The 25605-nt window shown below is 41.4% G+C and overlaps 2 protein-coding genes across 5 annotated transcripts in view; one reads left to right on the forward strand and one right to left on the reverse strand.

Annotated features, from left to right (window-relative positions):
• Positions 1-11790, forward strand: part of map3k4 (mitogen-activated protein kinase kinase kinase 4) — a 28081-nt gene extending 16291 nt beyond the window's left edge. For 3 of the 4 annotated variants that reach the window (XM_020632789.3, XM_020632790.3, XM_029277127.2), the window contains exons 14-27: positions 325-403; positions 512-590; positions 2656-2749; positions 3203-3328; positions 5581-5681; positions 5780-5860; positions 6796-6987; positions 7082-7152; positions 7237-7353; positions 8478-8637; positions 8732-8854; positions 9013-9119; positions 9859-10038; positions 10886-11790. In XM_020632789.3, the coding sequence (XP_020488445.2) occupies positions 325-403; positions 512-590; positions 2656-2749; positions 3203-3328; positions 5581-5681; positions 5780-5860; positions 6796-6987; positions 7082-7152; positions 7237-7353; positions 8478-8637; positions 8732-8854; positions 9013-9119; positions 9859-10038; positions 10886-10906 (1531 nt within the window). In that variant the 3' untranslated portion in view covers positions 10907-11790. The remainder of the gene's footprint in view (positions 1-324; positions 404-511; positions 591-2655; positions 2750-3202; positions 3329-5580; positions 5682-5779; positions 5861-6795; positions 6988-7081; positions 7153-7236; positions 7354-8477; positions 8638-8731; positions 8855-9012; positions 9120-9858; positions 10039-10885) is intronic. The other variant, XM_020632791.3, reaches the window with a different exon arrangement.
• A 1510-nt stretch (positions 11791-13300) lies between these two features.
• Positions 13301-19136, reverse strand: agpat4 (1-acylglycerol-3-phosphate O-acyltransferase 4 (lysophosphatidic acid acyltransferase, delta)). Its single transcript, XM_020632762.3, has 9 exons — positions 18892-19136; positions 17741-17922; positions 17034-17203; positions 16769-16930; positions 16509-16662; positions 16271-16373; positions 16090-16165; positions 14787-14985; positions 13301-13790 (listed from the first exon to the last, which is right to left on the reverse strand). The coding sequence occupies exons 2-9, from the start codon at positions 17916-17918 to the stop codon at positions 13699-13701; spliced, it is 1134 nt and encodes a 377-aa protein (XP_020488418.1). The 5' UTR covers positions 17919-17922; positions 18892-19136; the 3' UTR covers positions 13301-13698.
• Positions 19137-25605: the final 6469 nt, after the last annotated feature.

Genomic DNA, 25605 nt, shown 5'->3' on the forward strand with positions numbered 1-25605 from the left:
AACAAGCTACCATGGCAACATCAGTTACATCACAGCATGCAACTACAGCAGTAGCACAACCCCTGTTGAGAGACTTTTCAAATGTACATTAAAAAGGTATTATGACTAATATGCAAACAAAAATAGTCATATTTCTTTTTTAAAATGATTTAAATTTGTTGTTTTCACCGTTGAGAATCAGTTTATAACCTAATGATGGTTTAACACCTTTAAAGTTTGATTCCCTGGATGTTGTCCATACATAGTGCTGCACGTTATCCGGGTCAGAGGGAGGGAGTAAATCCTTTTATCACTTCTTGATTGGCTGCCACGTTTCTCTCTCAGGTGGGCGACTCAGGGTTTTGATTTTCTTCAGGCCATCGAACCTGCCTTCATATCAGCGCTACCAGAGGAAGACTTCCTGGTAACACTTCCTGTTTTTCTACTTTTTGTTGTTTCCTACAAGATAACTGCTTCGGGTTATGATCTTGTCATTTGTCTTGACTTTGAGTTTACGTCTCTCTTTCTGCAGAATTTACAAGCTTTGATGAATGAATGTATCGGACATGTGATTGGGAAACCTCACAGCCCAGTAACTGGCCTGTACATCGGTAAGATGCTCCTCTTTTCATGTGAAATGTTTGTGGCTTCTATGTCTGAAACCCCAGGATGTATATCTCTGTTAAAGGTCACATATTATACTCTTTATCTTTGTCTATAAACCCCTCTATTTCAGCCCTGCTCATAGCAGGCTGTTTCTGTGTCTGTACCTTTAAATATGTAAATGAGTGGTGTCTGACCACACCCCCTTTCTGGAAGGGCTTGGGTGTACTTGAGCTTTCTCGTTCCATGTCCTATTGTTTACGGTGAGAAGGCAGACTCAGAGGTTCAGAACAAACACCTAGCTGTGGGAGTGTCACCCACCTGGGGGAGGGGCTAATGCCCTTTGTGATGTCATGAAGGGGAAATCTCCAAACGGCCTGTTTGAGCACACATTTTCTGAAAAGTGGAGGAGGGGAAAGACGGACAAGATGGACTTTTCTCATCATTGGGGGGTTTGTGGACAGACTAGAGACACATATTAGAGTTAAAAGTGTAGTTTGCATAAAATGTGACCTTTAAAATTCAGCGACATGTTCATAACGTGTGCGTCATGAGGACTCAAAGAAAGCACAATGACAATGCGATAACACTCGAAGCTAAGAAGCATGCATGTTACCTGAAGAATAACAGAAGAGTCACTTAACTGGTCTGTTCAGTCCTTTTCTCGAATCCCTGCGAGAAAACTGGTTATGTGTGAAAGTGCTTTTACTGTGTTACTGTGTTTACTCAGCAAACATTTCCTCAACAAATAAAGATGGAGACACAAACAGAAACAAGCAGGCCGACTTCAGAGTGATACAGGCCTGTTCCTGCAGTTAATACTCAGGAAGTAAACAACTTTACTTTAATTTATTTTATTTCAGACCCATTGGTCCATATCATGATAAAAAAAAAAACAGACTAAATATAAATACAGGACATCACCAAAGGGATGAAATCTCTGCTGTTCTTCATCATTCTTCAGTTATTAAATTATACGAGACATTTGCACCAGAGCTTCCAGAAACACAAGGAACACCTTGTGAAACTAAGTGTGGGTGGAGTGAGAGACATCATGAATCACTAGTTTTCAGATGTCTGTACTTTAGATCTATTTTTCCTGACATCCTCTAACTCAGCGGTTCTCAAAGTATTCACAGTGAGTTTTACCACAGGCAGTATTTTGCTCTCCAAGTACAACCATTATAGCCAACATTTTAAAATACAGTAGCGTAGCGTTTAACCACATGTACAGGTTACACTTTATTACTGATATTGTGCATATTATGTATTATCAACCGCACGCCATGTACTGCAGCCTGGGCTTATTCTCCAAAAGAATCCAAACTGGATGTGACTCGAGTCATATTTTCTTTCTGTTTATGCGTCGCTTTGTTGCTAGCGTCACTACGCACTGCTTACGTCGCACTCTTGCACTTGTGCTACGTTCACCGTCGTCGACTTCAATTTCTGCCCCACTTTTCTTTTCTTTTCTGATATTTCCCCATTTGGAGCCAAAAATGCAAAAAATGTAACCGTCATATTCCTCCGCGTTCCATCACAGCTTTGCTCGTCAACCATTTGATTTGCACGTCTTGATTTAAAAAAATAAAATCAGAGGCTCCCATTTAACCCATTAAGACCCAAGGGCGCCTCAGAAAACGCCCTCTAAAACCTAAGAATCGTCTCAGCCTCTGTATCAGAAAGAGACCTTAACAATAAAACATTTGCTTTAACTGTAAATTAAAATTTACTTTGCACTCATGTTCATTCTATCAGCCATTACATCATGACCGCCTGTGTAATCTAATGCAATTCAATGCAACATCTCAACTGTCATTTCTCCTTTTAAGAAGCTTCTACATTCTCAGGTTTTGTTGACATGGTCAGAGAGGTGATAATCGAACTATAAATGTGCTTCCTGCTCACTGGTTGATAATACTTTGACTTTCCTGCACAGAACTGATTGTTGCACATTGCGTCCTCTAGAGTACAATAGATCTTTATTTGACATTTCCTCCAGATCCAAACACAACTTTTCCCCTCTTGTGTGACTTTGACTGATTTTAAGTTTTTGTTATTTATTCTTTCAAGCTCCCAGGAATAGTCCTCGTCCTGTTAAGGTCCCTCGCTGCCACAGTGACCCACCGAACCCCAATCTGTTTATTCCTAATGCAGAAGGTTTCAGGTAGGTGACTGCGGTTTTTATTTAAACATGTGTGATTGTTTAACTCTTTCCTGCATGGCTCATTGTGACTTTTTTTTTGTTTTGCTTTATGTGTCTGCTCATGTTTTTGCTCTGTAGTTGTTGAGCTTGTGTGTGTGTGTGTGTGTGTGTGTGTGTGTGTGTGTGTGTGTGTGTGTGTGTGTGTGTGTGTGTGTGTGTGTGTGTGTGTGTGTGTGTGTGTGTGTGTGTGTGTGTGTGTGTGTGTGTGTGTGTGTGTGTGTGTGTGTGTGTGTGTGTGTGTGTGTGTGTGTGTGTGTGTGTGTGTGTGTGTGTGTGTTTCAGTGTGTCTGTCCCTCAACCAGCCACGCAGCTACTCCCTTAAACATCTCTATTCACATCCCACGTTAAGCCACACCCCCCCTCTCCCATTCGATGACAGAGCTCCTCAGTTTTGTTGTTTTTTTAACCACACAGCTCCCGAAGTCTCCCCTGCGACCTCCGGAACCAGCTTTTCCCCAACGGCCCTCGCCCCGTCCCTCAGGGCCCGGGGGAACAACACAGCCACAACAAAGCGCCCAGCAGCAGCCCCAATGACGTCAGGTAGCTTTTGTCCCCGAGTCACCTGTTAGAAACTGCTGTTAAGACACAAAAGAGAGCGCCGGCACAAAGGACGGGGAAGGAGGACAGGCCTCGTGTTCATCTGATTTAAAAAAAAAAAAAAAAAAAAAAAAAAAAATCAGTTACCTACAGGCTCTCTCTCAGAAAGATTCAACATTCATGCTTTAAGGATAAGCACAAGAGAAGCACCACAATTATTTAAACGCTTATCAAAGAGATGTGCCAAAAAACAGCTTAAACAAGACATTTAAAAAAACCAAAAACTCTACAAATGATAGACTTTGGATGTATTTATATTTATTTATTTATCCGATTTTTAGACTGATTCAGAAGGTTATTTGTCAGGTTGCTGATTCCTGCTCAGATGAGGAATTTTGATTTCAGGATTTGCTTCATTTGTCATTTTCATGTCTGCATACATCGAAAAAAGACAAATGCTGTCCTCACAACCCACAGCATTGCTTCAGCTACAGCACGGCTGTTCAGTAGTTTGAAACATATTAGACCGGCTCCAGCTCAAATCAAGTTCAAGAAGATGCATCTAAATAACAATAATAATAATAATAGTATGCAGCATGGCAATGACTTTGAAGCTGCCACATTTTCAGTTTGGATTTCAGTATTTCAGAGGATCAGGATGAAAGAAGCGACATCTAAACCAACCTGTCAAGTTAAACGCATGTTTTACTTTAAGCTGTCCTCGTTTTTGATTTGATTTTTTTTTTAATATGAATTGCTGGAGACACTTTGAACACACAGTCATGTCCCCTTTACCTCTAATGCTTCATTCAGTAACATCATCCGTTCAAAATGTAGATTTGTGTGCATATACATATGACACTGAAGACATTTGCATCATCTTTGTTTTTCATACATATCGCCCTCTGAATTATTTATATTATTTATAACACATTCTCAACAATACGAGATGAGCTCACACCACTCGTGTAATCAGATTCACTGAGAGTTTAACATTTCTGATTTATTTCATTCTGCTCATTTCTGTTGGAGAGGAAAACAAAAACATGACGATTCGGGTGAAAGAATGAATAAGGAAATGTTAGAATACTAAAAAGCTCAACTTAAAAAAAGTTCACTTGAGTAATAGGAGCCAATTTTGCTTGTTTCTGATGCGTGTTCAGTACTCACTTCTCCGTCGTTTTCATTTTCCAGTTTATTCACTTGAGTTTCCACAGAATCCAAACTTAACATATCAAAAATCTTAACTTAATCACGATCGGAAAACATGTTTCTTGTAGCTCCTACACCTTCACCACGGACAAAGACGATCTCACTTTCTCTTCACCTTTGCATCGCGGTCACATTAATTACTCAGCTCCAACCATGACACAAAAAACCTGCCAAAAATAATGTGCCCAAATAAATCCATTATTCAACATAAAAAGCAATACAAGTTTTCATTTCAAATCAAATAACTCCCATAACATAACACTTATTTCTAATGATCCAGAATATATCCTTTATCAGAACCAACTGAATTCAGACTAATATAACCATGATTAAAACAGCTTCTACAACATCTAACAAAGGATGTTCAGAGAGGGTCGCTTTAATGGAATCCCACTCCCTCAGGCTAATATGAAGTTCAAAAAGATGCATCTCAAAGATCATGTGAGCGGCTTTGATGTAGGACACAAAAGAGTGAAACATGAGAACCGACCGGGTGAGAAGAAGTCGGATCAGGATCAGGGAAATGGCGTTTCACATGTTACTTGTTAAAGGTCAAAGGGAAGAGACTGTGGTTACTGTGCATGGTGTGAAAACACTCCTACCTCATTGAAAGAGTGGCTTATGATGTTCTTGCTTATTAGTGCTTTTAACATCGGTCTTGCTTTGATGCTGGTGATTCGCCGCTTTTAGAATTTGGGCTTTCTTTTTTTTTCTTTCTCTTTTTTCCCTGTGTTTGCTTTTGAAGTCAGAAGATGCACTCGAGAGATCTAACCTTCAAGTGTAAGCCCCCCCTCCTTCATTAAGGTGCCTTGAAAAAGCTTTGCACTGTCTCACATTCAATTAGATTTAAAGGAACCAGTGCATGACATTTCTCAAGTGCATACTTCATCATTTCAAGAGCATTACATTAAGAGCAATCGGCCCTCGTTGTTGATTTTTTAATTTGTCCTTTAGCAGATTAAGAGCTCAGAAAACTAACTGTCTGAATCTGCATTGTTCGATGGAAGCTGAGTGTTACATCACTTTCCTCCACGTCCTTGCAGGGGATCCAGTTACCATGAAAACGACCGGCTGTCGACGGTTGCAGCAGAGTTGCATTTCAAATCTCTGAGCCGCCACTCCAGCCCCACCGAGGACAGAGAAGGTGGGTGCATTGAACGATCTGCATACTTTGATCCACATTGTGCGATATCTATCGGCTTGTTTGATTTAAATATCACTCTGGTGATTTCCTTTCCTTAGAACCCTCCTATCCTAAGAGTGACCCCAACAGCGCTGCCCGCCGAAGCTGGGAGCTCCGAACCTTCATCAGCCAGTCAAAGGGTACATTTTATGGGCTGATACATTAAATTAGGTTGAATAATACCAGTTACAACTTGCTTGACCACTGCTTTATTTATAGATCCCCCTCCTGCTTCTAGTGTACGCTTACAATAAAAACAATTATACTGGAAATAGAAGCCAACACACAGAGGTGGATCTTAGGTAAAGTTTTAAAACTGTCCAGGTCTGGGCAGCTCTGATGATCGTAGGTAGACTGTTTCACAGATTTAAAGAAGTCACTGGAAAGACTCTGTCATCTCAGGATTTCAACCTGGATCGAGAAACATCTGATTGGTTGACCGCCTGGAGCAACAAGTTAGACAAATATGATGTTGCCAGCTCATGTAGAGTTTTAAAAATGAAGTAATAAAATCTTAAACTGGATCCTGAAGCCGACAGGAAGCCAGTGAAGAGACGCTTCTGTGTGTGTGCGATGTGATCCGGTCATCTCTTCCCAGTCTGTAGACGTGCAGCTGCATTATGAGTTAAGCGACAGAGAGATGACAGGTTGACCCAGGGGTGGGCAACTGGGGGAACCGGGGGCCACAAGCGGCCCCCATCAACTCTCAATGTGGCCCTCAAGTCAATTATTACACATCAATTAATTGGAAACATGAAGAAAACATGACAAAATCTGCCATGAAATCATGAAAACCAGAAATATGCTGAGTTGAATTTGAGACCTAATTGACTGTAATCGCTTTTGTATCCTACAATTTGGCCCTCTGGCAGTGAGAATTAAATGAATTTGGCCCTTGCTGCATCCCTGGGTTAACCCCAAACACAAAAAAGTTACAGTATTAGAGAAGTAACAAACATGTGAATGACTCGCTCATGATGGGTCTTCACTTTCTCCCTAAAGGTCTACACTGAAGTAATCTGAGTAACACAATCATGTGTTTTTATAATAATTGATTTCCTGTCTTCGCTCTCAGACACAGCAGCGCGACAAAGCCCCATGGAGGCCGTCCGCCGCTCCATCCGCAAGTTCGAGGACAAACGCTACGCCGTGATGAAGCAGCGCAACATCATCGGCCAAGTGTGCCACACGCCAAAGTCCTACGATAACGTCATGCACGTCGGACTCAGGAAGGTGACCTTCAAGTGGCAGAGGGGCAACAAAATAGGTAAGGCGGCTTCCTTCAAGACCGCTTGTGTTCTGATGTGTGGATTAGATTTAAAGCACGCTGTGATGTAATCATGTCTGTGTGTCGATCACAGGTGAGGGTCAGTACGGGAAGGTGTACACCTGCATCAATGTCGACACTGGAGAGCTGATGGCCATGAAGGAGGTAACCAGCCACTGCTACAGATTAGGAATAGTTGTTTGATATGTGCGGAGTGTTAACACGTGATTTGTTTTTGTTTTCATCTAGATTCGATTCCAGCCCAACGATCACAAAACAATCAAAGAGACCGCAGACGAGCTGAAAATATTTGAAGGCATTAAACACCCGAACCTGGTGCGATACTTCGGAGTTGAGCTGCATCGGGTAAGAAGACTGTGTTTATGCACTCTGACCTGCACGAGTTCGCAATTTGAAACAGTTTTAAGAACAGTTGTATGCATTTAGCACCATTTCAAAATAGTTAATAATTGTCAAGCTGAAGGAAAGGATGGTGCAGGAGATTAATCATGTTCACAAATAGAAAATATGAAATGCTTTGCTGCAAAACCCCTAAGATGAGGTCAAATCAATTACCGTAAAATTCTTTAAATACTTTTTAATTTTCATATTTAAAGTCAGCTGACGCCTTTATATACTGTATACTGGTGGGACTAATATACCAGTAAAAAAATATGAAGGCATTTTCCATCATGAGTGAGAGTGCAGCCGCCTCAATGACCTTCTGCATGCGACCTGATGTGATCAAAATGTGCCTCCATCATTGTGTGTTACAAGCAGACGCTCCACTATGACAACATGCTGGGGTTCAATGGTGACGCAGACCAGGCTGGCAGCGCTACCTTTTTTTTAACAGGTCTTAATACTGTAAATAAACCTTGTGAAGGGCTGTTTTGATTGAAAAGACGCCTTCACAAGGATGTGGATTAAATGTAAAATATGCAACTCTTCATGTAAAAAAAACCCTTTAAAGGCCATTTGTAAGGTTATCAAACTCGATCTGCAGATAAAAGACGAGAAGTGAGCAGAGCTTGTGGGCAGTGTGACTCTCTGAAAATAAGCGCAGGCTGTGGGTCCGTACTCCACAACATGTCCATGTTACCATAGGAAGAATCCATCCATCGTACCAGCAGCCATCAGGATTGCAAAACTCCACATTGCGAGAATAGATCGTAGTCGAAAGAGCAGCACATGTTGAACACAAGAGAAATCATCAAAACGGGAAGACAGTTTAAACCTTTAGCCCCTCCTCGGAGACTTCACTGTAAATACCGGTGCTATTTACAGTATATTCTGGATTTTACTTCTACTGTAACTTGTGCTTCCAGAACAGACGTCTGCTTTTTGCACTGCTAAGCCTAAATAAGTCTACTTGAATTTTAAGTTGTAACACCGCCAAATGTGCAAAGTCCCAGAGAGGGTGAATACTTAATATGTTTTGAATCACGCTGGGTATACTGAATCAGTTATTTCCATGCTTTCACCTGTAGGAGGAGATGTATATCTTCATGGAGTACTGTGACGAGGGGACTCTGGAGGAGGTTTCCAGACTCGGGCTGCAGGAGCACGTCATCCGGCTCTACAGCAAACAGATCACTACAGCCATCAACGTGCTGCATGAACACGGCATCGTGCACCGGGACATCAAGGGTCAGTCTCACAAACTCTTATCTGTCATAATCCTTTTAGCGAAGTGCAGAAGTGCAACATCCCTTAACCAATCATGTGTTTGTTTTTTAATCAGGTGCCAACATCTTTCTGACGTCGTCTGGCCTGATCAAGCTGGGCGACTTCGGCTGCTCAGTCAAGTTAAGGAACAACACTCACACCATGCCCGGGGAGGTGAACAGCACACTGGGGACTGCAGGTAACAACATTGTCTCCTGTCTTAGCTGTATGCCACCACTAGAGGTCACTGTGTCTTTATATTCCACCCCACCCCTTTGACTGAAGATGCTCTTCCATACTGAGATTTATTTTTAAGTGTTTGTATTTTAACTATTCATTGTTTTCATTCTTAATCAGCATACATGGCTCCAGAAGTGATCACCAGGGCAAAGGGCGAGGGTCATGGACGAGCAGCAGACATCTGGAGTTTAGGCTGCGTTCTCATTGAGATGGTGACTGGAAAGGTGAGGAGAGAAGGAAACACATCTTCTGTAACACACAACACATCATGTCTTTTAAGTCATAGGTCATTCAAACTTTTACTTTTTAAAGTGCTACACAGGCTTGATTTTATTTACAGACCTTAGATAAGATTTAGCATCTGCATGCAATGATGTTTCAGCCCAGTTTTGTCAAATTTCATTCAGCATCTTTTGACACACCTTGCTTTGGTTGGGTCAACCCTAACCCATGAATCCAAAAAGCCTCATCACTTATTTGGCCATAAAGTTCAGGTCAAATATAAACAATATCCGATTTCTAAAATACATACAATTAGACGCTTTTTCCACGGTCTTGCCAAAAGGTGTTACCACGTTTAAAAGCCATTGACCTCCTGTGTGCGCTACACCTGCTGCTAATCAGCATCCTTTAAATACGATTTAGCTCCCTGAGCTCAAGGCACCACCCAGTGGTCAGCCCGACAAAACAAAACACTTATCATGACTCAAACAACATCAATGTGAAGTAGGATATCTATTCCTTTAAAAAGGCAGGTTTCAAAACTTGATTTCACTTTGATTTGTTATTGTTAAGCTTACCACATGCTTTCATATCTGAGGAGCTGGTAGACGTTTAGCCACACTGCCACTTCCAGAGAGATGTTCATCTGAGTTGTTTAGGAGAGTTTTTTGTCCTGCATGCCTGAGGTCATAGATAAAAACTAAAAGAATTGTATTTTCCTCCTTTTATCCCAACGTGCAGAGACCCTGGCACGAGTATGAGCACAACTTCCAGATCATGTACAAAGTGGGCATGGGCCATAAACCCCCCATCCCGGAGAAACTGAGCACAGAGGGGAAGGACTACCTGGGTCACTGTTTGGAGAGCGAACCCAAACGCCGCTGGACAGCTAGCATGCTGCTAGACCACCCGTTTGTTAAGGTGAGTCCTGTTTCCTTTATCACAAAATATCCAACAGGGGTCAACTGATAAGCTGTTTTTTTGAAAGTGGGTATTTTACATGGTACCAGTAAATCTGCATTTCTCTTTCTGCATTGCTAGAAGTATTTACGAAATAACATGGAGATGTTTCACCTTAGATGCAGTTTAAAGGTGGGGGTCACATTGTTTATTTATTCAGGAGAAAAAAAAGGTCATAACAATCACACACAATCACAAACATATGGTGCTTTGACACTTGCACAAGGGTTAGGGTTTTTCCTGCCAGCCCGCTAGTAAATTTTCTACAAGGAGTCGTGGCGAGCTGATGTGAGAACAAGGCAGGAAATTTCAAGAATGATTCGCAGCAGCGAGCAGAATGGGGTGTCGTCAGTCGTAACCTGCAACAGGACACACACTCGTTGATATTGTGAACGTGTGCAGCATTTATTTAAGGCATCAAATATCATCATAGCTTTGGACTTTGTTGCTTCATCCTCTACTTCCTCGTCGCCCTTTTTGCGTCAACTCTTACCATCTGAGTGCCCCCCCCCCCTCCTGTCCGAGAAGTCTTCCCAGCTGTGAGGTGCCTGTGTGGAAAAAAACAACAGAGGACGATTTCTGGAGCAGTCTGCCGAAAAATGTACACCGAGATTACTGGTTCTACTGAGGAGGGGGCGGGGGGAGACAGCTGTCTTGTTGTCTTGATGTTTTGAATTTTGACTGCAGTACCCATTTTAAACACCAGGTGTCAGAGCTACATATTGCTCCTTTAAACCTTTTTTTTTTTAAAACAGAAAGGCACACCAAACAAGCTTTAAAGCCTCTCTCCCTCTCTCGTCTGTTTCAGGTTTGTACGGATGAAGAGTGAACGGACCCTCCTCTGCGGCTGTCGAGTTTACAAATGAAAGCACTACTGTACACGCTGTCGTCAAAGAGAAAAACTGAACTGTGGACGCTGAGACGAGGACGTTAACGGCTGAAGGCACATGGAGTTAAACTGAGGAACTAATACAAAAAATCATTTCAGAGGACAACTGGACCTATGGATTATAGGGGTTGTTGAGTCTTTATGTACCCATGAACCTCGGAGGGGGAGGGGTGGGACTTGTACATACTGTAAGAATAGGAGTGGCTTTAATTCTTGTATAAACAATATTGTAAAGTAACTATTGCCACATTTGTTGTTCTCACTGGTGAAGAGACCTCTGAAAAGGCATTGAGGAAACCTTTTTTTTTTTTTTTTAACAAATGGGAGGGGGTCGGTGGGTGGGAGGGGGACAAAATCTATGGCACTTTTAAACTGTTTACCCAAGGGGCAGTTGAGGAGAGGAGGGAGGGATCTGATTTCAGTCGCCCCTTTAAAGGCTGAAGAAGGCGTGGCACGCCTCACTGAATTGAAGGAGACGCTGGTTATGAAATGAACACAATACAAATATTCAAATTAATTTATCTCTCGTCATTTTAGGCAACGTGGGCACTAGGAAGGATTATTTTTAAAATGTGTTTTTTCTTTGCCTTTGCTGAGGAGTAAATGTTCAAGTCTACTGGTGACGAGCGGGTCATGTGACTGGAGCGTAGCTGACTGAGAGGAGGAACGGGGCCTGCTCTCCCTCCCTGCTGCTGATCATAAAAACATCCACAAACACACACACACTGACACACACTGACACACAACACAACTTCTGGTCCTCTGCTGCTCTTACAGTGTTTGCTATGTACAAACCATATTAATAAATCAATCGTTTTTTTAAATCAGGTGTCTATTTCCTTCTAAAAAATATATTTTTATTACCATTAAATAAATGGTAAGTACAGATTATTTTTGTTTGCAAGGCCATTAATGCATCATTCTTGTCAAATGTTGAAACCTAAGGTAAAGTACAGAACTACAGCAGATTGATGACGATGAGGCCACTGAACAGGTGACAAAAAAAGGCATTTCAGCAGCCGCTTAAGGACTTCAGTTCTGTAAATGTTGCACAACTTCAAGCTTTAAAAGCTTGGCTCACTTCTCATTCTACACATAAGATAACTTTATCACTGAGCTACGTCAAACAATTATCAGATTAAGTATTTTGTTGTCCAAGGGCGTGGCAGCACTTCACAGCGCTCGGACTGCAGAAGGGGTCAGAATTGCAGAAAGGGAATTCCACAGGGTTCAATTTTAGGGCCTTTGATCTTTAGTTTCTTTATAAATGATTTAACTAAAAAACTGCAAAAGAGTCAGCTGCCAAATGTATGCAGATGACATGGTTAACAAAATCCTCCAGATGGCAGCAGAGATACTCTCAGAAAGAACTGTGAACATATTCTGGGTTTCAATAGGCATCCTGAGAAAAAGCGTACTTGTTTTTTTACATAGAAAGTTCAGATGACATCAGTTTTGAAACCTTACTTACCCTCATTTTAGATCTAGTTACAGGTCTGGGTCCCTTTCCCCAAGATGAACTTAAAGGATATATTTTAAAGTTAAAAAATCACTACGGCAGCCAGTGTCCTTCAGGAACACAGCCATGTTTAGATTAAATATCCGAGGGCAGTGTCAATGGCTTCTTTTAAACTGTTTTTTTACTTGTCAACAATATTGAATAATTTTGATTTTATGACCTGTCTTGTTTCATTTTGCACTCCTCCCACAGTCTAAAGACATGCTTGTTAGGTTCATTTGTGGCTCTAAGCGCCCGTAGGTTTGAGTGTAAGCAATTAGGGTGTACCCTGCCTCTCGCCCCATGACAACCAATGACCCACCATGACCCCCCATGACCCCAAACAGGACTAGTGGTATAGATAATGGATGGTTGTTTTATTTTGCTGTCCTCGTAAAGCATTTGGTAACTTTATATTTAAAATGTACTCTTCAGGCATGATTCATCTGTGCTACTTTGGCTCTTTAGCCAAGTTGAGGAAAAACATTCACAGCTGACAACTCGATTAAAATACAAGATAACAAGTATCTCTGACTTGTGAGTCACTGTAGCTTTAAATCTGTGAGCTCTTGTTCAGTGACTTTTACACCGACCATTGTCTTAAACATAAATGAGACCTTGTGATTCCAAAGAGGCAAGTTTGTGATGCAAACATGACCGATCGGTTTTATACATGCTTATTAAACCTCATCAATATGAAGGTTGTTTTCCCTTTTTTGGGGGATTCATGGAAATGTCATATACTATAATTGTTTCCTTATTTAAACTGCAGATTATCTTTTAAGTTTCCTTTTGACTGAGTGGACAGACTGAAAAAAATTACTTTGGAAAATTAGTGTTAAAAAAACAAATGTTTATTTATTCCATCTTTTTAAAAAAAAAAAAAAAAAAAAAAACATTAACCTATAATCTCTGAATTAAAATCAAAGAGGTAGTCCAGCTGTCACTTGGTTGTAATGTTGATTTTACAAGTGAAAAGGCTTGTCTTGACTGTATTCAGTTCTGAGAAAGTAGTAAAGCCATATTTAATCTTGACACAATCATTTCATTATGTTTCTCAAAGTAATGGAGTCCTGATCCTAAATCTTGAGTGTTCAGATGATATGAATCCGTCTGCCCTGCGCCTTGGAGCAGGTTTACACATGTTGAACCGGCAGATCCTGTCAGACTGGTGTTTACATTTTCAGCTGCCAACACCTCTCAGGGTCGTAGCTGTGCCGTGCTGCAGGAGCCTCTAGTTGTTGTTCAGAGGAACTTCCTTATCCCCATAGCTCGAGCCTCTGTTGATCTCAGTCTGGCCAATCATCCAGCGGACTCCGAGAGAGGCTGTGAAGGAAGGATTTTTTTTAAAAAAGAGGGCATTTAGAGTATCATCAGAGGCGGAAGCAAGAAGAATGTAGTCATTTATAATACTTAATTCCCTTTTTTGAATGAAGAGTTTCCCTAAAAAAAACACTTTTAGGGACCAGAAGTAAGGGGCAAGTTTAATCAGTAACTTCATGTTGTTTACATATTACTGGATCTTTTAAATATTTAGTTAAGATAAGTCTGTCTTATTTAAGAGGAGAGTGTTTGTTCACCTCTAACATGGGTCTTTATTGACTGTGTAAACATGCTGTTTGTGTTGTAAGAGAAAACTTTTCCCCATTTCAGTCTCCATTGGTGTTTTCACACATGCACCAAACTCCTGAAAATTCCCCCTGAAATTTTGTAGGAGAGCAAATGTCTACATTTTTTCTGCCAGCACTCAAAGTAAAGTTTCCCCATGAAGTCTGGGTGAGTCGACATGTGAACGCGGCAGTAAATGTCCTGGAATCTTCACCAAAAGGGTGAAGATGTTTTTTCTTGCAACAGCTGCGAGACCTGTGCTATCGCCATGCATGTAATGATTTTCTGCCCCCCAGATGCTTCTTTACTCTCATTCTTTGATGCTGTGAATTTTGTCAGACTCTTGACGCTTCGTCCGCCATGTTGGATTTCAGCAGTCATTCCTGTCCGACAGAGAAAAACTTCTACGCTGTGAGGGACACAACATCTCAGGGGAAGGATGTCCTGAAATAGTCTAGAAACTTTCAGCAGTGCGTGTGTGAAAACAGCTGATGAAACTTTCAGCTGGATGAACTTTTCTCTCTGCTTAGTGAGAACATGCCTGAATGATGTTATGGGCATGCTTCTAAGACTCATAAATCATACTTTCTAAGAAAGAAGACTTACATTTGAGTTGACAAATCTGCCGCTTTATGGAACGAAAAGGAAAGAAATTGAAGGAAAAAACAGTTGAATGTGTTTCTGGATGAATTGGCACAAATGCATGACACCAACCTGCAAAGCAGAGAGCCACAGAGAATACAATGGTCAGCATTGATCCAGAGCTGAGGAGCTGAGCGAACAACAGGCCCAGTGGGTAGAGGAGCAGGCAGGCCCAGAAGAGCCAGTTGATCAGGGTCCAGGGGCGGCGTGGAGGGCTCACTGTGGGGCCGGGGAAACGCCCCGTCTTGGCATAGTGCTCCTGAAAGGTATCCTGTTAACACATCAACGCAAACAATCAGCACAGAAGAACATGGCTCCTTTAGTCCGTTAGAAGACAGAATCAAACTACTGCCTTTAATGTTTAACCATACACTGTAAATAAACATGGACTAAGCCTGAGGGACATAGCCCATTAGTTAGCCTGTGGAGCCTGTTTAACCTAACTTTCAGTCAACCTCACCCCAGGCAAAGAGCTGGAGATGAGGCAGGTTAAAAGCCTCCTTTCAAACAGATACACCGCGCCCGATTGTCAGTCAGGTCAGCCATGCGCCTCATCATTAACTCCTATCCATCATAAAATCGAAAAGGATGAGTTATTAAAAAAATGAACTAATCCAACCAATTTTCTTTACTGAACCAGGTCGTAAACATTTTTTATTTCTGCTGTAAAAACTTCCATCTTTGAATGGGGTGTGTATGTGACCTGTGGTGCTTCTGCAGGCCAGCCTCAAGTGGACACTCGGTGAACTGCAGGTATTTGCACTTCTGCATTTGGCTTCATTTTTCAACACCGCAGGTTGCTGCTTTAATTTAATTTAATTTAAACAGCTTGTCTAAAAGGGTTACTTAAAGGCCATGAGGAGTGAGTCAAGAGATGTTTTACAGTAAAGAGGAGGGGAGTCATCCAACTGTCACCACATGAACAAATGCATGAATGAAAGCTTTTGTACTGCGTGAAAAGAGGGATTCAATTGGAACCATAGATACACTCTAAGCGGCTCACCCTGACCTCACAAGGTCATATTTGGGGGCTAGCTGGTTTGTGTTCACACACGCAGCTCACTGTGAACATGTCAGGTTTAGCGTGTGAAAACACAATCTGGGGGCGCTGGTGGCGCAGTGGTTAGTGCACGCGCCCCATGTATCGAGGCTGTAGTCCTCAAAGCGGGCGGCCCAGGTTCAAATCTGGCCTGTGGAGCCTTTCCTGCATGTCATTCCCCTCTCTCCCTGATTTCCAGCTCTATCCACTGTCCTATCGCTCCATTAAAGGCCCAAAAAGCCTTAAAATATATCTTTAAAATATAAAGAAATGGAACCGTATCAGGAAGAAAATATTGTATCCCTGTATCCAACAAACACATCCACATGCTCTAACCTTCTCCTGGTAGAGTCTTTGGAGCCAAGCCCCACACTCGGCCTCGTCCTCTGGGATCGACTCCAGTGGGATTCTCCTGCAGGTGAAAGGTAAAGTCAGACCTATCAGAAAAGGAATCACCATACCTGACAAAAAAAAATACTGACATATTTTTCATCTGTGCTTCAAAAAACGTTTGTACCTGACATATAAATCTGCGTGGAATTTCTTCCCATTAAGGATATCAAGCAGGGTCGGTGCAGCTTTGTCTCTGAAGTTCAGGTTGGAATCATAAACTGCGGCGGCTGCACAAGAAAAGACGGACAGTTAAACGGTTCTCAACTCATTTGATTTGCAAATGCTTCTCTTCCTTTCTCTCTCAAACACATCCAGTATCTGATATCTACCGGTGGCCATATTTAGATACTTCGGTGACTCACCGGTCCCTCTGAGGTTTTGCACAGTTATCCAGAATCCTTTGGTCCTGGGCAGAAGGTGATGCTTCAGTTTGGGTAAGCCTTTGCTCTCGGCCACCTGCATGCTGATCTCGTGCTTCTTTTGTGTGAAGCGTGTTCCTTCACAGAACAGCAAGAACTAATCATCCCCCCCGCCAAAAAAAAGGTAGATTATTTTAAGGAATTATTCACAATATGTCAGTCTGTCACTCTCTCAATAATCATGTCCATAGGGTGAAACTTACCCAATAGTTTACTGGGTAATCCCGCAGTTTCTGCAGACTCTTAGCCACCGTCCTCCGGTCCTCCTCCCACTTCCTCTTGCAGAAAACTATCTCCAGGAAGTACCACATCCAACCAATAATAGGTACATAACTCAACTGTTCCTTGGCTAAAACTTTTGAGCTCTGTAAAAAAAAAGAGTACAATTTCCAGAAAATCTAAAAAATAGACAACTTCAGGACCAAAGACAAGAAAAATATGAAATATATCTGGGACACTTTCTCTTACCCCGAGCACACCAAATCTCTCACAGAAGGTCCAACCACACAGGAAGTCTATCTCAAAGCTGTGGTTAAGAACAACAATTGCATTCTCGTTTCCATACAGCGGGTAGCTCTGTGGGTCTGTGTAGAGCGTGCATTCTGTCCCAGACCACCACTCCAGTGCAGCAACCATCTCTGAGGATTATCAGGGAGAAAATGAGGAAGAGAAGTCAACAGTGTTTGGTAAAATAATGCTATAAAGTAATTACCTTTATTCAACAAGACAGGGGATGCTTTTGCTCTACAGTTATTGTTCTAAGGGACTCTAACACTTCATCAAAATTAAATATCTCCACTGAATTTCTAATGGCCTGTAGATGTGGGACTGCAAACACCTGGGGGAGGGGTTACTGTCCTTTATGATGTCACAAAGGGAAAATCTCCAAACAGCCTGTTTGAGCACAGATTTTCTGAAAAGTGGAGCAGGCAAAAGACGGAGAGGATGGACTTTTCTCATCATTGGGAGATTTGTAGACGGACCAGAGACACATATTAGTTTAAGACAAACATGGTAAAGAGTATTTTGCATAATATGTGTCCTTTAAATACTTTCGTTTTTAAACAATCTGGCACTACAGTTTCCATCAGGAACAATAAAGTTCTACCATATCTTCTTTTAATCTTGTCTTATCTTGCCTTATCTGCATGTGTCAGAGAGGAAGTAGTACTTACGGCTGCTGATGCAGTATCCCAGTTTGACATTGACTCTTCGGGCCAGCTGCTTATTGACCAGCCACAGAGGTGAGGTACAGAGCTGCAGCAGGTTGACGATGAGTCCACTGACCAGAAACACGTAGCAGATGATCAGCTGACACAAGAACTGTGATTTCAGCAGCTGCAGGAGCCCCATTGTTCTGGAAAGGTTGCACAGGAGAAGGCATCAAAACACAAAACACCACCTCCCGTCACACACTGTGTCGAGACATATTTCATCCTGCAGAGATATCAGCTTGTGTTGCCCTCGTCAGTGACATCAACCCATCATCAGCCCATCTCGGACATAAAGGCTTTCTTTGACTGGCCTCCCTCTGCTGAATGGAGCCTTTCAGCTGAGACGCTGCATAAACAGCCAATCATAACAGTTTGCTCCTGACAGTGCTGCATGACTTTTCCAGGGTTAGGAAAACCAACTTAAACTGTTTACAGCCTAAACCATACCTATGCTGTAGTTTCATCAGGGCCTCAACTATTAAGCTTAAAACTGTTTACAAGCAATCTGTCTGTTATGAGATATATGTGTTCAGATCGGTCAAGACAACAGTATCTTTATTAAAATAATAATAATAATAATAACAATAACAATAATAATAATAATAATAATAATAGCTTTATCATTTATCATCAAACTTCCTTTCAAAACAAAGACCTGCAGAGAAGGTAGCAAGAATCAGCTAAATCTTAGAGCAGCATTGACATTAAGGTGGGAATATGAAATGGCAGAATAAACTATCAAAATGCAAATATTAGTTTAACATGAATTGGTTTAAAGGGAAATAAAGGTCAAAATAATTGACTATGGTTCAAAAGCTCATTAGAAAGATACACTTTCATAGAACAGTGAGATACCAAAATCAAACTATTTCTGATGGAAAAAAAGAAAAGCCTGATATTCTCCAGAGTATCGATCATCTATAGACTTTTTATTTAAAAAAAAAAAAAACAGCACTCAAGTAAACTGGGAAGATGAGATGGAAATTAAGCAGACGAAAGTATGAAACTGAAATCAAATATTACTGTAGCAGAGTTTAATTTAGTTTAAAGGTTACATTTATGACACACCTATAAAACAGACCATTAATTCCTCTCGAACACGTGACACTTACCTGGACGGGTCTACAGGCTCCAACAGAGATCTCCTGTCTCAACTTTTCAAAGCTGGCAAATTAAAAGAAATAAAAACAGGGCGTTTCAGCAGCATGCTACTTGAAGTTCTTCTTCCTCCTCGTATATTAGTCATGAATGATTCATTCAAAGTCAAGATTCAACACCCTCGACTCTGTGGAGAGGAGGAAAACACCCCTTCTTGAGGGACCACACCCATCTGAACCCGAGGATGGAGACGTATGACAGCTGAGCTTCCTTCTCGAAGCTCTTGTAGCGCAGGCTGCCTGCAAAGATCGTCTATTCAAAAAGCGGCAGCTCAAGATATAGCGTGGGGATAAAAGTTAAAAGCCGCTGTAACTGCTCTGTTCCCATGGTAACCGATATGACTCCTTTAAAAATGTTACATTTCAACAGTAAAACTGCTAAACCTTGACGAGGCTTTAGTCGGGATGCTCTTACCTCGCAATATTACCTATGTCACCAGAAAAAGGGACAGAGTGACACATCTCAGTAATTTCCCCACTCTCTGCGTTAACTTATTTGGTCACAGGAAACGCGCGAGGCGAGAATGTCAAACCAGAAGTTGGAAACGCCGACAAAAGTAACTGAAGTTTGAGTTGACAACTAATTTACTTTATTTATTTTCACTATATTTGAGGAGTGGGCACGGTGACGTATCGGCTTCTTCGTCACTCTGTTTAACTTGCTGCTTTTAAATGACTTCGCAAACATCTGGAAGGCTGTGCTGCATGTTGTAGGACAGCACACTCTGCTGGTGATGCATTGGATGTGCAGGTCTTTCATTTTGAAATTAAATACCTTTATTTTATTTAGCCTCACATCCACACATACAAATAAAAAAATAAAATAAACATTAGACAATAAAAGACACAATTAACAAATCAAAACATCATGTTTGTCAAGATCCTCCACCAACATTTTCAGCCAGATGTGTCCTTCTCCAAGTCATTTAACATCCTCTTAAAGCAACCAACAAGGGCCGTTCGGTAAGTTGTAATTCATTCCAAGTAAAGGGAGCAGCAAACTTAGCAACCCTTTTTAATAATAATAATAATAATAAATAATAATACATTTTATTTATAAGCACAAAAACTCAAGATACTTTACAATAGTTAAAAACAGAAGGAACAGCACAGTAAGGACAGACTAACAGACATTGCAACATTACACACAAATCATAAAGATAACAACAATAAAGGTAAAACTACAGAAAACAGAAAATACATCGCAATCATACATTAAAAGTTTGTTTAAAGCTTGTTTCCCCCAGTTCAGTTCTGACTTGTGTAGACACCAGCTCCTTGAGTTTGTAGTCATTCTGCAACAGATTCCAGGCTGAGTTTGCAGAATACCCAAAAGCCTTTTTTCCCCGATTCCTGTGCAAGCGTTTTGGACAGAGAGCATAAACTGTCCGGTGATAAATCTGCATGATAAAAACACATGGATAGTGTGGGAGCAGACCAAGAATTGCCTTATATATAAACGAGTACCTGAGAGAGTACAACTAACAAAGGTGAGTTTTACAGAGACAGCCTTTTGTTGGACGCTTTCATTTGAAATAATAATAAAAAAAAGATGCTTGTGCCCTAATTTAAGGATGATCTTGATGAATAATATATTAGCACAAATGCAACTTAAAGTCGGCCTATGCACAGACTATTTTACATTTTCACTATCTCTATACAGACACTGTTCTACCTTGCTATATAGTCTTAAAACAAGTAGGTAAAAGGAATATAGGTCAAGTTTTTTATTGTAAGGGTTTAATTTTGAATTGAAGAATCTCTGCAGGGTTTCTTTTATTTCTTCGTGCAGATTAATAGAAACATACAAGAGGGGAGACAGCAGGTGTTGTTGCTGCGACTGGATGGGTGACACATAATTTCAAGTTACTTCAAGAAAGTAAAACAAATGACTCGTGTAAGTTGGCTCATGAAAACAAAGAGCAAGAAAAGCTTTACTTTCTTACAAAAACAATCAAATATGTTAATTATATGAAACATATCATCTTCAGCTCATAGTAAGACACAAGTGGAATTAAAGACAGGCTGTAAATCCAAGACTTTTACTCTTTAATGCTTTGATTTTTCTTTCTCAGACAGTTTCTTCTTGCCACCTCTAGAGGGAAGCAAAGAGACACTGGACACATCTCACTCAGATGAGAAACACTTTCTCAGAAGACGTTTATCTCTTTCCTGTAACGAACCTGACCTGACGTTTTAGTGTGCACAAACATTTTTTTTCCGATTTTGTCTGCGCGAATTCATCATGTGTTATCTTTATAGACCCTCCGTGCCAAACCAAGCAGGATTTGATTATTTTTCTTTGCAACCCAGAAACCCCTAAAAGGAGGTCAATGGGGTCCCGTGACTGTTCCACCTTGGGGGCTGCTGAAAAGTGTTTCCTATACGGGTCTCTTTTTTTTACAGCCCTCATAATGCTTCATTCCTCCGTGTTCTTTACGACTAAAATAACCTTGAGAAGAGGGCATGCCTGGAGAGGTCCTAACATACAGTAAAGTAGCTCAGGAAGCCTTTTATGTTCAAATACCATCAATGAAGAGTGTGAGGGGCCCGTGGGGGCCCGTGGGGGGGTTATGTGTAGTATGTGCAAGTCACTTTGTAGCTGCAGAAGTGAGGGAGCACAGCAGCGTTTACAAGGTCAGCTGTTGTACAGAAGAAGGATCACCAAGAATTTAAAGGCTTTATATTTGATTTTTCACACTTAAATGTAGAAATCAAGTCTATCCTCTGAAAATAACTCTGTGAGTCATGACTGTCTACAATGGGTGTAACACCCGAGTCCCACTGTCTGTGATGTTTTCAGAGTTTTCAGAGTCCTATCTTCACTTTGTTTACATCGTCGGGACGGCCGGCTGACTCCTCCCCTCGTGTATAAAAGTTGTTTAATTGAGGGACTAGAGAAAAGAAGAATAACATACTGTACTCACTGCTTAACTGTGTTTCTAGATCACGCTCATTTCAGGTAAATTTACATGCAGTGTGAAGATACCAGCATAATAAAGATCGCTAGCATTAGCATGCTAACACAACAATGCAGCGTGAGTTGTTTTGGTTTCATGCTGGTGCTCAAGGGCGACATCTGCTGGATCAAAAAATCACATATAAAGCCTTTAACATCTGGATTTTTGTTAATTTTATTGTAATTATTAATGTTTTAGTACTCAAAATCAGTCTTGGTCTCAAGACCGGTCTCAAGATCACTTTTTTGAAGGTCTTGGTCATAAATGTTTCCACAGACATAAGCAGCTAATCGTGTTAGCCTCGTAACTCTCGGGGGCGGGGGACGGGGAGCTTCGGGAGCTACGGGAGCTACGGGAGCTATCTCACGCAAAAATCTAAATGGATGTGTCGGAATCATCGTTGTGAATAGGTAATCAATTTTTGGTTGCTCATGCTATTCTGCCTAGGATGATCAACTGTCAGCCTGATGGACACCTTAATACCTAAATATTTGCATAAAGGGTTAACCCTATCAAGCTGTAACTCTTTAATGGGAGGATTTGTTCCAGTTAACAGAGTAATCAGAGATAGTGGTGAATGATTCAGTAAGTTTAATTCTTTCTTGAAGTGAGGTCTGAGGGTCATACAGAGTTATTTTATGATCATGTTTGGGGTCTGAATTCCTTTTAAGTTGGTTTTCTGACGGATGGCTGCCGCTAATGGTTCGATGAAGAGTGTGAACCGAGCGTGAGAGAGTGGGCGTTCTTGCCTAGACCCCCTGTGCAGTGTGATGGGTTGTGATGATTGTCCATTGGTGATAACAGTGGCTGTTGGTGAGGTGTATAGTGTACTGACCCAGTTAATCAATGATTCCCCAAAGCCAAATCTGTGTAGTGTGTTTCTTGAAAAGCACCAGTTTACTCTATCGCAAGCTTGGTCTGCCCCATATAGTGATGGGTTTATGTAAACTGGCTGAATTCCATTATACTTCACCAATTTACATTAATCTTTGTATCATTAAAAACTAGGTATTATTTTTGAATGGTCGTGCATCCCGCCCTCATTTTCCCCTGAGATGGGAAATCTTTGTGTTTCTAAGTCTGAAAAGGAGCTTCCAGTGACGCAAAATGACGAGTTTTGCGTCACTGGAAGCTGTTGCGGTTAACGGTGTGAAACTACAACGCTAGTTCCTCATATTTTCGACCACTGAAGCAACAGACTCACTCCCAGAATCGAAACTTAACGTCCGCCATATTGCTATGCTAACAGGCTCTATGGAGAAAGCCTATAATGGTGAAAAAATATAAATATAGCGGTGAGATGGCTGCTGCCGACAGGCCGGTCTTGTGTTTTGGCTGCTGCGGCCGCCGGGTGCTGGCCGCCACGAGCCCAGCCACCGGGAGCAGGCCGTGACACAAGACCGGCCTGTTTCGGCTGCAGCCGTCTCGCGGCTATATTGGGATATTGCCGCCGCCGGCCGCTGCCAGCTTAAGTTAAGTTATGAATCACTTTTCAAAGTTGGAAAACTTTCAATTAGTTGAGCTGACATAAACGTATAACATTGAGCTAACACAACATTTTCATAGACTTGAAATAAAACTTAGAATTGTACGTTATCATGACTTTTTGTTTTTACAGTGTAAAAGCCCCTTCTCAGCATGTGTGTGTTCAAGTTTCTACATCACATTCTTGTATGCTGCATATTGGACCATCATTGGTTTCCAAATGATGATAATAATGTTGTGGTGTTAAAATCCTCCTCACAGGAACACGTGTTTAATTCTGCAGCCCATGGATGTGAAATGGCCTTCTAGTATTACAGTACATTCATCAGTTTTCACAGTGAAGGTCAAACACTTAGCGTAGCAAATATAACCACGCACAGCTGGAAGTGCTTTCTCAAATTGTTGTTTTCAAGGAGACATTATTGCAAAAAATCTGCAGCCTCAATGTAAAAATAGCACCAGTATCTCAGTCTGTAGGGACCTGGGTTAGGAACTGGAGGGTCGTTGGTAGCTGGAGAGGTGCCAGTTCACATCCTGCGCACTGCAGAGGTGCTCTTGAGCAAGGCACCGAACCCCACCCTCCCAAGCTCAGGAGCGCTCGCTGTGGGCAGCCCCCTCAGTCTGGCACTCTCCATTAGTGCATGCCCACAGGATCCTGTTTGTGTGTAGCATGTCTCAATAGAGTGTGACACTAAAGAGTGTACATTTGAATTTCCCTCGAGGGGATCAATAAAGAATAACTTCAAAATAATTCCATGTCCTGTGGTCTTAAAGTTACACTCTTAAGAATTGCATCAGCTGGTCGTTAAAGTGAAAAAAGCAACCATCAGCGAGGAGAGAGTCTCATTCACATTTCACTGACTCTTTAATAGCAGTTGATTCGAGGTTACTGAATTTATAGATGTAATGTGGCGGCACCTCAACCCCAAGAAATTACCCACTTTCCAAGAGATGTCAGATTTCATTACCCGAGTTACTGTAAAAGTCGCCTTTCCATGGCCCTGCTTTCGTTAAGCGGGCGATTGGACACCATGTAAGAATAATAATGTTGTGACTTTGAGTGCAGCTCTCGACGTTTGTTGCGTAACATCCTGCTATTCTTATTTATTGTCCGCTGTAAAATCAAGCAGAGAGGCCATAAAAAATAATTTGAAAAAGCTTCCTTGCGAGATCAAACTAAAGGCCAGATGTAATGAAGCTGGACTTACATGCCTCTTTGACATTTTGGGGAAAGTTTGCCAACTCTTGCTCTAATCTTGGAAATCCCTCTCTCTCACCCTCTTAGGAACACAGAACAATTCTCTAATAGCTTTATTCATGTGTGTTTTGTAGCTATTGATTAGATACTCTAGTTAAAAACTTTGTCTGCAGCTGACTTTCTTCAGGCCGAAGCCAACAGCTTTTATCCAGGAGGAACTTTAACTTTTGGCTCGGAAACACAGTGGTGATTTGGATGAGCATGCTGTACAAAGAATGCAGGGAGGATTAAGTTGAAATCACTGCATAAGTGTGATTTATGAGCCATTCAGCATCAATAGCCTGTGACCGGCTCTCACTCCTTTTTTTTAACCGAAACACATTAACGCTGATTCCCACCTTCTTAATAACTCTTTAAGGTAATAGTTTGTTATCTCTGAGCTTTTTGGAACCTGCTGTGAGAAAGCCTACGTGCATATTTTTGATGATGCAGAAAGTACTTTTATTTATGAGGAACAATAAGAAGGCTTCTAAGTGAAAGCTGATTTTGAAAAAAAAAAAGAGAGAGAATGTCCGTGCAGCTGCAAAAGATTCGAGCAGACGGCACAGTTAGCAGTTTTTCTGATGGTAAAACTTTAACTGACTACATTTGTGCAAATGGTTTGAATAAATCCAGGAGAACTCTGTCCTGGAAAACAAGCTGCATTCATTTAGATATTTCTGCAGGCTTTTGTAAATAAGGCGCTAAATGTGATTACAGTGTTTTTGGACGACTGCTTGTTGGAGTGTCATGAAAGTAGATAATGTGCTCGGATTCTTCTGAATGCATGCACGAGGCTCTGGGAAAAAAGTACAAATCAGAAGAAAGTGACAACATAGCCCTGGGCCCTAAACTTTTTTTTAATGACAGAGTGTATATATATGCAGAAAGCCAGTAATGAGATCCTGATGTATGCAGTGTCTGTTTCTCTCAGGACTCGACTCTGCAGCCTTGTCCATCAGACGACGTGGGCCCCATCAACACATC

This window comes from Labrus bergylta, chromosome 10 (genome assembly GCF_963930695.1).
Source record: "Labrus bergylta chromosome 10, fLabBer1.1, whole genome shotgun sequence".
Lineage (NCBI taxonomy): Eukaryota > Metazoa > Chordata > Actinopteri > Labriformes > Labridae > Labrus > Labrus bergylta.

Coding starts and splice junctions, on each gene's coding strand:
- agpat4 (XM_020632762.3), bottom strand. CDS start 17,918: ATGGGGCTCCTGCAGCTGCTGAAATCACAGTTCTTGTGTCAGCTGATC. Junction 17,204..17,740: donor GGGATACTGCATCAGCAGCC/GTAAGTACTACT, acceptor GATAATCCTCAG/AGATGGTTGCTGCACTGGAG. Junction 16,166..16,270: donor CACGCAGATTTATATGTCAG/GTACAAACGTTT, acceptor TTTCACCTGCAG/GAGAATCCCACTGGAGTCGA.